Source organism: Glycine max, chromosome 8 (genome assembly GCF_000004515.6).
Source record: "Glycine max cultivar Williams 82 chromosome 8, Glycine_max_v4.0, whole genome shotgun sequence".
Lineage (NCBI taxonomy): Eukaryota > Viridiplantae > Streptophyta > Magnoliopsida > Fabales > Fabaceae > Glycine > Glycine max.
The window spans coordinates 30,126,670-30,139,891 of NC_038244.2; the positions used below are offsets into that span (position 1 = coordinate 30,126,670).

The 13,222-nt window shown below is 32.9% G+C and overlaps 1 protein-coding gene across 4 annotated transcripts in view; it reads right to left on the reverse strand.

The window, feature by feature from the left end:
* Window positions 1-917: 917 nt before the first annotated feature.
* The window catches only part of LOC100820096 (phototropin-2), a 57,758-nt gene continuing 45,453 nt past the window's right edge, over window positions 918-13,222 (reverse strand). For all 4 annotated transcript variants that reach the window (XM_006585795.3, XM_006585796.3, XM_003531894.4 and 1 more), the window contains 5 exons: window positions 6,945-7,064; window positions 6,164-6,215; window positions 2,793-2,905; window positions 1,956-2,096; window positions 918-1,328 (listed from right to left, as the gene is read on the reverse strand). In XM_006585795.3, coding sequence (XP_006585858.1) covers window positions 1,212-1,328; window positions 1,956-2,096; window positions 2,793-2,905; window positions 6,164-6,215; window positions 6,945-7,064 — 543 coding nt within the window. In that variant the 3' untranslated portion in view covers window positions 918-1,211. The remainder of the gene's footprint in view (window positions 1,329-1,955; window positions 2,097-2,792; window positions 2,906-6,163; window positions 6,216-6,944; window positions 7,065-13,222) is intronic.

Consider the following 13,222-nt stretch of genomic DNA (forward strand, 5'->3'; position numbering starts at 1 on the left):
TAGGTTTATGGTGTGGTGGGGTTTGGGTTGAGGTTGGGTGGAAGCATGGTGGTCTATGCTGCAAGTGGTGGTGGGATTGTCCTACTCATTCTCTCCCTTTTAACATCAATTAAAAAGAAGGGGATAGATAGCAAATTTACTTAGATGGTGATAAATTTCAAAATGAAGCAAACGTATATGGGACTTGCATTGGTTGAACTTGAATAGAAAAGGAAGGAAATTGTTTATCATGTGGAGCAAAATTTGGAAGCACTTCGCTATTGAACCAATGATGAAATTGATTTTGCTTTCCTACCATCATAAGGAAAGAATATTGTAAAACAACATAATTGTGAAACTCTTCTATGATAATGTCTTATGTTCTTGTGAAGCTTTTTAAGGGAGTTTTTTCTTTGAACTAAGCTTTTCATAGGAGATTCTAGGATTTCCTTTTCTGGTATTCATTTGGGGTTTAGAGGGTTGATGACCATGACTTGAAGATTGAAGAAGTCCTGCTGTTTATATCTAGTTTTGATGATGTAGATTGAATTTGTAAAAGCCTTGTATAGTGTGAACAATAGTTCTTTTAGGTTGCTTGATTTTCTATTTTGATTGAAACAGGACAAAAATTCATTTTGAAAAACCACAAGTTTTGATCCAAGAACAAAATAGTCGATTGGAATAACTATTTAATTGATCACAAGGAATAGTCAATTAGCTTTACTATTTTCCTCTATATAAACAAAGTTTTTTAAAGTGTTTTATAATACTCGTGCATGTGGATGTAAAACACTACACACTCTTCCGAAATATTCCCATTTTCTCTTTCTCACTAATATTGGCATAAAAAATCATTAGGCCCGTGAACTTAAACGCCCTACAAACTACACTAGGATTATTAGACTGTTAATAAATAAATTTGATTACATGTACGATTCTTTTAAGCCATCTACAAAAGTATATGTTATTGATGTATTGTCGATGTGCTTGACTAGGATGCCTGTTTCTTTCAGAAAACGTCCTTATTCAATGTACATTCTACTTTTCTGCTATTCCTACACAACTTAGATTTTGTTTGAAGTTGTCTATTGGAAGATCACATGATGGTATTTGACTATAACCAAATCAATAGACACTATTATACTTGAATATTGTCTTAGACTCCGACTGTTGCAGCATGAATCAGATAAGATGCTGACCAAATTAAGATCCTGAGTAAACAGTGCAAACTGTCAAAAAATATCCATATCAATCGAGCTAACTAGCACTCCATCATCTTCCCACTTTATATCCTTTGCCACTGGATCGTTTCCTATCAATTTAAGAGGAACATCTAATGGAGGTGGAGTCTGCATGAAAAAGATAACTCAGTGATTAATGCAACAATAAGCAGCTAATAACTTCACCAAATATTGAAAATGTGATTTATCTTCTTTCTTAGGTTCAAAAAGTTTAATTAGGAGGAGCAGTAATAGCTTATCCCATTCAAAGGTCAAACATGTCACAAGTCAGCATTCAATTTCACCAGTTTTAACTTTAACCAACTCTAAATTGGCTTCTAGAGGTCTATCAAAACAGTAAAGTAAGGAGTCAAATTAGTCCGAGAAAGAAGATGTGTTATATTTACTCATGTTAGTTTTCAGTTTAAAACCAATTAACTTTAAGTTAAATTGTCCAACATATATAAGTTACATCCCAAGAATTGAGTCAAATGATGGAGATTGATTATACTTGAGGTCCTTGAATGTACATTTTGTAAAGTAATCCCCACATTAAGGACCTTAGGGACTAATTTGACTGATGGATAACAAATTCAAGAATTTGACCAAATAAATGCATATTTAGGGACCTTGGGCATATTTTCCATCATTTATGGCCTAAAACGACTGATGTATCTTTGAAAGGCTAATTTTATTATTTACGATAGTCAATATTTTTATAATCACTGACTTCAAAAGAAATCACAAGAATATTACCATGTTGCGGATAAGAGGCCAATTGATTCCACGAAAAAAAGGATGCTGTTTGATTTCATTGGCACCAGTGGTTGAACCTATACGACTTGTTGGGTCTCTTTGCAGTAGTGCATTAATCAACTGCCTGGCCGCAAGACTAGCCTGAGAATTTTAAAAACTGTTCAATTAACGTAAGATCAAAACAATATATATATATATATATATATATATATATATATATATATATATATATATATATATATATATATATATATATCTATGGATATCAAGATATTTATTAGGCTTAATTATTATTTTAATTTCTAGAATTTAAAAATGTATTTTTTAGCCTTAAATTTTGATAAATTACTTATTTTAGTCCTTAATATAATAAATTGAAATTTTATGACGGTTTTTAACACTTTAATTTATGACAATTTTAAAATATAAATACAAACGGTTAAAAATATAAATTAATTTATGACAACTAGAAGTTGTCTGTGGCAATTTATTATATCGTAGACTAAAAAAAAAGTAATTTATCAAAATTCAAAAACCAAAAAAATAGTTTTAAATTTTGGGACTAAAAAAGAAAACACACCCCAACTTCAACGACTAAACTATAACTAAGCCATATTATTATTCACACCCAAAAAGAAATTTGAAAGAGTACCTATGTATTTGAATGCTCGTGCTTTTCTACATGTATTTTACGACCCATTATTGTTTGAAGTTGGGGAAATGCATGTATTTTATGCAAAAACTTCTGAAATAGGAACCCCTCTCTTTGGAAAATGAATTGGATGGCAAACAACTATAAATATTTTAAAGTTCAACTACTAATATTTTGTTATTTACCGGAATGCTGCTTGGAAAGGTAAGATCCTTGTGTAAAATATTGGAAAATGTCTTCTGTCTATTCTTTCCTCTGAATGGTGTACGACCATAGAGCATCTCATACAACAAGATACCTTTATTCAGAAGATAAGGAAACAGAATCGAGAATGTCAAAAATAGGGATGTGATAATCAAACAATGACTTAATTAATAAAAGAGGAGTGTGAGAAAAGAAATGTTTCATAATAAAAGATGAAAAAAATAATAGCTAGGAAAGAGGATAAGAAGTCTAACCAAGACTAGGGAATGACCTGATAACTCTTGAAAAAGAAAAGGCATTAACCTAGGCTCTCGAATCCAATAAGAAATGTTACAAAGTAACATTCACTACTAATGCACCAGAAATGACTTTATATATCTAATGCACCACAAATATTAAGCCCTATAGGCTTACAAACTAAAATGTACGAGCCAACTCAAACCTTATGCTGATATAAATGTATAAACCATTTGAACCTAAAAGTTGTTTGGTGAATGTGAGGAATAGCATTAATCTTTAACATGTCCCGTCATGCAAAACTTCTATATGCACTAGTGTATCAATGTTATTCCTCTATTCTTTTGGTGTCTATCTGTATCTTGTGCAACAACAAACTGATCAAAGCACATCTCTTCTCCCATTTTCAACTTTTCTTCCACAGCAGGTGCCATCCAGATACACACCAGTTCTCTATACTCAACAAAATGGAGTGGTTTTGTCATTTGCTAGCAATTGCTTGGGCCTTGTTATTTGGCACACGCATTTCCAAGATTTTTTGGTTCGACCAAGTCTAGGACAAAATGCTTGTCACTTGAACTATCAATTCCATCCTCCATCCTTGGTGGTACAATATCAAGGTATTTGCAAGGTGGAAGGTTTTCTGATACAAATTAGGCAGGATCACCAGTTTGCATGAGGTCCAAAATGGGGAATTGTATATTTGTTTAGTTTCTTCTAGTTGTAGAGTGGTTGTGTAATGTCAGTTAGGCTCGGTTAGTTGTGTTAGGAAGCAGTCTCACATCGTCTGTCTCAGTTCTTGGGGTGCAACTTATATATCTGTTGGAGAACTTCACTAGCTAATTGGGTTTAAGCTGATCAATCTAACATGGTATCAAAGCCTATATAGCCTATCTTGGTTCTTGCCTATTCTAGTAGGTTCTTTGTTCTAACAGGTATATGTGGAGGGGAGGGAGAGTGTTAGGAAGTCCCACATCGCTTGCCTCAGTTCTTGGAATGCAACTTATATATTTATTGGACAATTTCACTTAGGACCAATTGGTTTTAAGTTGAAATCTAACAAGTTGCTATTATTTTTTATTCTTATAATGAAATCAGTTAGGTGTATTTCAGATAGTAATATAGTTAAGAGACAGTTGTCCACACCAAATTGTAAATATTAAAGCTCTTAGCATAGTTCATTAAGTAATAAATGTATACATATTCATTGATAATTGTCTTTTGATCTGACTCTCTATTCTTATCATTTTTCTGCACTTAACCTCATTCCCTCTCCAAAAGATGGATTATTATCTTGAATGAGTATGAAACAAAATGTTCAATAAGTATAGGGAAATGGCCCAAGTTATCATTGAACTCACATGGATGTCTCATTTTGCTAGCTAATATAGAGATATGGTGTGACCATCAATGTCCTCTATGTATTGCTAACAAAAATACTATAAAATGCAGAAATTGATTGCCATTTTCTCAAGAAAAAGCTCCAACAATGATTGATTGTATTAAAGCATGACCAAATTGGAGATTAGTTAGTTGATGTCTTTACTAAAGTAGGGAATAAAGTGAGTGTTATATCTAACAAGCTAGGCATGGCTGATATCTAACACATGACATAAGTGTGTCATGGCCTATTAATTCTCTCCCTTTTGTTTCACATTACAAACAACTACCAAGAAGGTCATCTACAATTGGTAGTCACAAGACCTTTTGAACCATGGAAAAAATTCTAATAGAAATGGTATATAGACAGGAATAGAAAGAATACGGTTTGTTTACTTAATGGATCTTGATTCCTAATAGCAAGGTGATACTTAAACACTTGGTGAGGGAGAAGAATACTAAATCAACACAAACCCACATATTCAAGGCACATCAAACTGTCACTCCCTGACTATTCATCCAAAAATTCCAAGCTACCCCCTCCCTTGTATTCTCTTTTCTATTTATATCTTCCTTTCCTCTCTTTCCCTCACTAACTACCTGTAATTATCATCCTCTAATAATTATTTGTAGACTGTAGGTAACTTCTAACCAACTAATTGTAGGTAATAATTCAAAAGTTAGTTATTTAATTGTTACAACTTCAGTTTCCCTCATAATTCAGTTAGTGTTGTAGATAGTTGCAGCCTCTTGGGGGTTGCCTCTATTGTAGCCTCTTTGGGTGGTGTTTAGTCCCACATCAACTAGAGACATGTTTTAAATAGAACTTATAAAGTGTAGACAATCCTCATCTTACAAGTTAGTTTTGTGAGAGTTTAGTTAGAAGGCCCTAAGCCCAAATCTAAGATGGTATGAGAGTCTATGCTACTAGACTCATTGTTGGGCTACTTGCATTGCAACACTCCAAGCAATAGCTCTAGGCATAAGGGGTGTGTTGGAAAGCTTCCTCAATAATTGTAGTTGTGGCCTCAAGGATGGTGTTTAGTCCCACATTGACAAGATATGGGGCTTAAATAGAACTTATAAAGCTAAGCTTACTTACTTCTCACCTTACTAGTTGGTTTTGTGGGGTCGAGTAAGATCCTAAGCCCAAATTTTTAGAGTTACAACTTCACCTCCCCCTATTTCTTTTCACATTGATATCAATTCTCAAGATTCCACTAGTTTTCTCAGTTATGACAATGGTTGTCCTAGCTCTAGGAAACAAAACAGGGTCATCCCAACGACAAGTGAGTGGCCTAAAACAACTTTTAAAATATTGTTTTACTTAAATGAGAAAATTATATATTAGGTCCTTTTGTCAACATATGCAGCCGTTTTTTTTAATGAATGTGACTTTTTTGTTTTATAAAAAATAAAAGGAGATATATTTTTATTGGTGGGCCTAAAGCTTGTCCTTTAGTTATTTTATTCTTGAGCTAGTCCCGAAAACAAAGCCTTGTTGATAAGTAAAGCAACTGTAGTATGTCTGTTTATATAGAGGGCTGGAGAAAGGAAGACTGCAATGGTATTGAAAGCTATTTGCTATTAATCCCCTTACAATAGACATAATCCTTTAAGTTGAAAATATATCTAGAAAGCATAGTACAGAAGCTAATTTAGTTATGTATAATAATAAATAAAAAATAAACATGCTCCACAATTTGTATTCAAACATAAGGTTGGAAGTGCTTACCAAGGGTCCACCAATCTATACCGCTAGTATGCCCAGCTCCAGTTATAATTTCCTGATATCAATTCCCTTAAAAACCTTAAAATAGGATAATGATAATAATAGTAACAGATAACAACACATAAATAATGAAATGATTTTTTGTGGTTATTATGTTTTTTTAATAGATTACATTAAATGCCCTCAAGTATGATGCAATCCCACTTGTTTCCAATGTTACAAAGATCTTTGTTTTCTCTTCATTATTACAACTCTAATACACACTATTTCTTGTAAGCCATTTGGGCATGAAGCACACACTACACACAAGTGCACCTATCTTTTGTGAGAAGGAGGAAAGGAGAGGACAACACTAGAGGATCATTTGTGCTTGATTTGAGTGTTTTTTGTTTTCATTTAAAAAAAATGAAAATAAGAGTAAAAATATGTTTACTTAAAATTTAGATGAAAATATTTTCAAAAACAAATTCAAAACTGAAAACAACAAATCAACATTTTTAGTCATTTCTAAAGAAGTAAAAACACAGTACCACCTTAAAATACTTTCTTCTATATATATATATGTTTTCTAAATCTCAAAAATGAAAATAAAAATTAAAATCCAAACCAAGCATCACCTAAGCTATTCTCATTTCACATCCTCAATTTTAACATAACCTTTTTTTCAATTAAAAACTGATGATGTCCATGTAACCTTCAAAATGAGTGAGATTTAAACATTAAACATTAAGGGAGATCTCTTTCATTTAGTGATAGTATGAAGCAGAATTGTAAGTCACCATACGGGAGCAATGTATTCTTCAGTTCCAACAAATGAGTTTGATTGTGTAACTGGCTCTGCAACAAATGTTGGTGGTGGTTCACTTCGTGATCTTCTTTTACCAGGTACTGCTTGCTTCACAACCTGCAGGAAAAGCTTTCAATTTAAGCATCTGACAATTATCAAGATGAAAGACTAACATAGAATATCAATTCCTTTACTAACTTTAAGACGCAGCCATAGATAAAGGAATAGATTAAATTTCTTAGCTATAGACACCATAAAATTCAAGAGATATTTTTCATGTAGTGATAGCTAAGAAATGTGTCGTTAACATATCCCTTATGACTTTTCATGAAAGCCCCACCATAATACCTTGTTTTTTTTAAATAAAAAAATATTTAAAAATTAATAGAGTTTTAAAAATTAAATAAATGAGAGGAAATGGTTTTCGTTAATTAAAATAAGAGTTTTATTGTATTAAAAAACAAATAGAGTTTCTTTTCATAAAATAATAAACTAAAGAAAAATAAAGTAATAATAGGCTTAGAATACTCTAACTATAAATAAAAATATATTATGTCATTTTTTATATTTACGATACGTCTCTACTCTCCTTCCTCCTCCCAAATTCGTTCTCCCTACTTCCTCTTCCAAAACCCTCTTTTTTCCCGCATACACTCAAACTTGTTCTAGTAAAACTACAATTTCGAACACATTAACCGTTAGATCGTTCTGAAATTTAGACACCACCTTTGGAACTCATTTTCGCAAATTTCCACTCTGAGGATTTGCAACATAATATCTGTAGAGAGAGAAATGTCCCTCACACAGAGACAGTGAAATTGAGGCTCCAATCCCTTCTCCTTCTCTCTAACGCTTGGAAACCTTAGCAGAGCAACTAGAGGAAAAGCTTGAGCAATCTTAGGGAATTGCTAGATACACCGTTATCATTGTCAGACTACACACGTGAGCCCTCTTAGAGGTAAGGAATAAGTTTATCGCAATTTGCGTTATAGTGAACATGTATAGGGATCCTTAGAGGATCAAATTAGGGTTAATTTTGGGGTGTTTTATAAATTTTAATTTTGCCTATACAATTATAACTACAAATTGCTCATGTATGGAGGGTCAATTGATGTCTTGATGAAAATTGGATGGTTTAATTGAGTGTTTGACTTTGAATGTTAGAAACCTAGAAGTTTGAGAATTCTTTATTCTTGCATGTCTTCTCGAAATTGATTGAAGGGTTTTGTTACCCATGATGTGATCACATGTTTTGTGCTATTCATTTTGAATTTGGGTATGTTTCGAGGTCTGAATTGTGTCTCTTTTGTTTCACGAAATGGAGGTTTTTTTGCAAAGCACAATTGTGCTTGAGAGCACGCCCATGCTTAGTGAAAATCAGTTGTTTTAAGCCATGCTATTTTCGTGACAACATGAGTTAACTTGTAGCCTAAAAATGACTAAGAAAATTATTGAATTAGGTTTTGTGATACTCATAAAAGTTGTAGCCATGGATGTTATCTAACAAATTACATTTATTTCACCCAATTTGAAGTTATATAACCCCCTAGAGAGTCAAATTACTGAGAAAAGGTTGAGCTGTCAGGACTAAGCAATGATCCAATGTTTATCTTAGGTTTAGACATAGTTAATGGTCAAATCGGTTTTTGTGATCAACATAAGAGTTGTAGATAATTGTCTTATCTTTCAAACAAGATAACTATGAACTTAATAGCATTAGTACATCCCTTGTACTTGTAAATGTAGCGTGTGAGTAGTCCCAAGAAAGCTAAGAAAAAGCTCCTAAATTTTATCAAAAATATGTGTTGGCCAGTTCTGCCATTTCGAGGGTCAAATTAAGCTTGGAAATTAGAACCTCTGCACTTGAATAATTGGGCTGAGAGTTTGGGCTTTGTTTTGTGTAATTAGTTTAATTAGTTAGATTAGATGGGCCTAATCAAGGTCCATTGTAACACCTCATTTTTCAAAAAATAAATTAAAAAGGTTTTTTAAAAATAGATAAAGTTTTAGAAAAATGGTGAGATTTTTATAATTTAATAAATAAGGAGAAATAACTTTATTAAAATAATGGTTTGAAGGAAAATAAAAAGGATATTTGATTTATTCATTTGATAGGAAATAAAATTGTATTTGTTTATAAAATAAAAAATAAAAAATAGAGTAAATAATAGATTGAGAGTATCCTAGCGATAAATAGAGACATTAGGTCAGTTTTCAGACTGACAATAGTCTCTACACTTCCTCTTCCTCTCAATCTCATCTTTCCTTCTCCTCCTTCCAAAACCCTTTCTTTTCCCGCATATACTCCAATTTATCTCCGTAAAACGACAATCCCAGACTCATTAACCGTTGGATCGTCATGAAATTTGAACACGAGGTGGAAGAAATGCCCTTCGCATTGAGCTTTTCCTTTTCTCGCAGACACCCAAAACTTGTCCGAGTAAAACTACAATTCTGGAATCATCAACCGTTGGATCATCGTGAAATTTTGATAGCATCTTTGGAATCCATTTTCGCACATTCTTACCGTTGAGATTTGAGAAATAATATTTTTGCAGAGAGAAATTAGTCTCGCACATTGACAGTAAAATGGAGGCTACAATCTCTTCTTCTTCTCTCTAACGCTTGGAAACCCTAACAGAGAAAATAGAAAAAAAAAGCTTGAGGAATCTTAGGGAACTGTTAGAGACACCGCTATCATTGTCAAACTACACACATGAGTCCACTTATAGGTAAACGATGAATTTATCGCAATTGGGGTTAGAATGAAATGTGTAGGATTCCTTAGGGGATCAAATTGAGATTTATTTTGGGATGTTTATTGTATTATAATTCTTTCTGTATGATTATGCGAACTGTTTGAGGGATTTTACTCCCTGTGTTGTGAGAAACATTTTTGTATGATTTGTTTGTGTTTTGGATAAGATTTAGCATGATAAATAATTATATTAGGATCGTAAAATTGTGATTGAAATTGTGTATAAGTGATAAATTAAATATGTGATAAATTGTGAATAACATGTTGCTTTGAGATTATAACATTGTTATTGAATTGAGTATAAGTGCAAAGTTGAATGTGTTAATTTGTGAGATACACGTAAACATGTGAGATGGATTGTGACATTATGAGATGTTAAATTGTGACATGAGATTTGATTGTGAATAAGTATGTGGTTAACACTTGATGTGACAATACTTGTGCTGCAAGCTATGAATTATACAATAATCCGACCAGTGTTTACCTTGAGAAAAGTGTTTATGCGCAGTGTTAAAGGAAAAATGTAGGAATCCTAGTTAGGAACTAGTGTTAAATTGTAGTGTAATGTGCTAAACATGTTGGAAACACGAGTCTGAGGTCGTGGGTATTGTATAATTTATGAGCGGTGTCGTGCAAAAATTGTTTTAGGGGTTGGACGAATGAACATGTGTAGTAGTCCTTATAGGATCAAATTGAGATTTATTTTGGGATGTTTATTGTATTGTAATTCTTCATGTATGATTATGTGAAATTGTTTGATGGATTTTACTCCCGTGTTGTGAGAAGTATTTTTGTATAATTTGTTTGTGTTTTGGATAAGATTGCGTGTAAATGTTATATTGGATCATGAAATTGTGATTGAAATTTTGTAAAGTGATAAATTGAATATGTAATGAATTATGGATAACATTGCTTTGAGATTATAAATTGTTATTGAGATTGAGTATAAGTGCAAAGTTGAACATGTGTTAATTTGTGAGATACACGTAAACATGTGATGGTGGATTGTGACATTATGAGATGTTAAATTGTGGACATGAATTTGGTTGTGAATAAGTATGTGGTTAACACTTAATGTGACAGTACGTGTGTTGTGAAATGTGAATTATGCAATAACCCAACTAGTGTTTACCTTGAGAAAAGTGTTTATGCGCAATGTTAAAGGGAAAGTGTAGGATTCCTAGTTAGGAACCAGTGTTAAATTGTAGTGCAATGTGTTGAGGTCGTGGGTATTGTATAATTCATGAGCAGTGTCTGTGTGCAAAAATTGTTTTAGGGGTTGGACCTAAATCATGAAGGTGAGGCCCTAACGGATTCTTGAGAGTCTAGGCCTTGGGGGTAATGACACTCGGTTTGAGTGCTCCTTTAAGCCTATGTTGATCCCATATGGTTGGGGCATTCTCGCAAAACAGAGTGACCCTGACTGGTCACCTTATGATTTTACTTAGTGAGAGTAACCTGACATACCTATTGTGTGGTGTGTCTTGTTATGTACTTCTAAGCGTCCCGGATGGTTTTTCACTGACATGATACCACATTGCATATAGGCTGGAGTCTTAGTATAATTGTTGCATAACGCTTGCTAATTGTGCATTATGAAATTGATGAGTGTTGTTACGTCTTGACACAAGTGTGTGATTCACGTGTAATGTGATTGGTGATTGAAAAATAAATTTTAAATGATAAAGTGATGAAGTAACGTGAGTTGTATTAAGTTGAGCTATGTTATAAATACTTATATAATTTATTTGGATTATGTCTTTTGTTTATTTGTATTTTTTGGAAATGAGATAACTCACTCCTTGTGTGGTATTTGTGTTTGGATCTTGTGATGATCTCGAGCCTTGTGTTCGTGGGAGCAGATGACTAGGTGGATGATTTTAAAGAACCTCGTACTAGAGGACATAATGCTCTGATAGGATGTGACATTGGGGATGAGTTTTTATTTTAATTGCATGATAATATTTTATTTTATTTTACTTCACTCATTTAACAAAAATTCTTTTGCAAACTTTGATGGCCTTGCTCCGAGTCGAATATGCATTTTTATAAGTTTTATTTGGCAATATTAAAGTGAATGTGAGTTTTTTATCCTTTTGAAATGCAATTATTTAAATGTTTTTAAAAACTATTGATTAATTCCGTATTTTTATTCCTTTTATTATTATTATATATATATGGGGGGGGGGGGGGGGGTGTCACATCCATCCCTTCCTTGTGTAGTCACTCTATATATTAGTGGAAGTTAGCTAGTTAGTATAATTAGTTACTTTATTTTGTAAAAAATGGATTTAGTTACTTGTTGTGCAAACTTTAGGATCAAACTCTTTTCTCTTTTTTTTCTCTCAATTGTTCTTCATTCTTCTTTTTCTTTTCACTTTTTTTTTCTTCCTTTTTCTTGCACAAATTTCATGGCTTTTTTCCATTGGTGATGATCATGGAAGGTTAAACACTTAATCAATCCATGGATCCACTCCAAGCAAGGCTAAATTTGAGTTTTGGTTTAGTATTTCTAATCTTTGTGAATGTTCATTTTTTCTTCAATCCTATTTTTGATTTTCATGGTTATGATTATGCTTATGATTGAAAACGGATTAGGTTATGGATTTATTTCCTAATTTCAAAATTTAATCACAAATTGATTGGATGATTTTCCAACCTAATTTGTGATCAACAACAATTTAGGGATTGATTCGATTGAACTATCTCTAATGCATTTGACTGAACTTTCACACTTTAATCATCATTCGTAGTAACTATGATAATTCGATTTGCATTGGTTTGGTGAATTGGATTGATGTTGTTAAACTTGATTTGTATTTTGTTTTGTTTTGTTTTGTTTCTTCATTTCTGTTTTTGTGTTTTCGCATTTCTTTACAGTCGCCTACAAACTATTCAATGAAATCCCTCCATTTGTTGTTTATAAGTGAATGAATGTAGGAACCAAATTGAATTATAACTCTGAGTCGACCTATGTTAATCTTGTGCTGTAGAATTTCCTAGTTTTATTTGATTTGAAGCAATTCGACAATCGTTATCAGACCCATTTCTTCGACTATAATCGTAGAGATGTTTGATATAGAGTTGTAGAGTGTATAAAGTAGTTGGGAAAGTTGTGAGGAGTAGTTAAGAGGTTAAGTCTGAAACCTTAAGAAGAGTGTAAGGTCGTTAGTAAGGCATTGTTTGCTAAACGTAGAAGGGTTTGAGAGTGAGTGTTTTTGCGTAAGGTAGGTAACCTAAAAGGATTAGTGATAATAGTCGTATGATTAGTGAGATAAATCTTAGTTCTCTTTACCTTTTGAACCGGGCAAAGTTTAAGGATGCTCTGAGGACTACCTAGGACTCCTCAAGGTCTCTATGTGTACCTGATCATGTGTTGACATGATCAATTCCCCTATGTCTTCATGGGATGCATGAATAGGATCTCTCACCCTGAGTTAGATGTGGTAATGAGCCTTGTGTTACGTGCTTTAGTGTGTTTCAAGTTAGGTTGAAGTATATAGGGTATTTTAAGGTT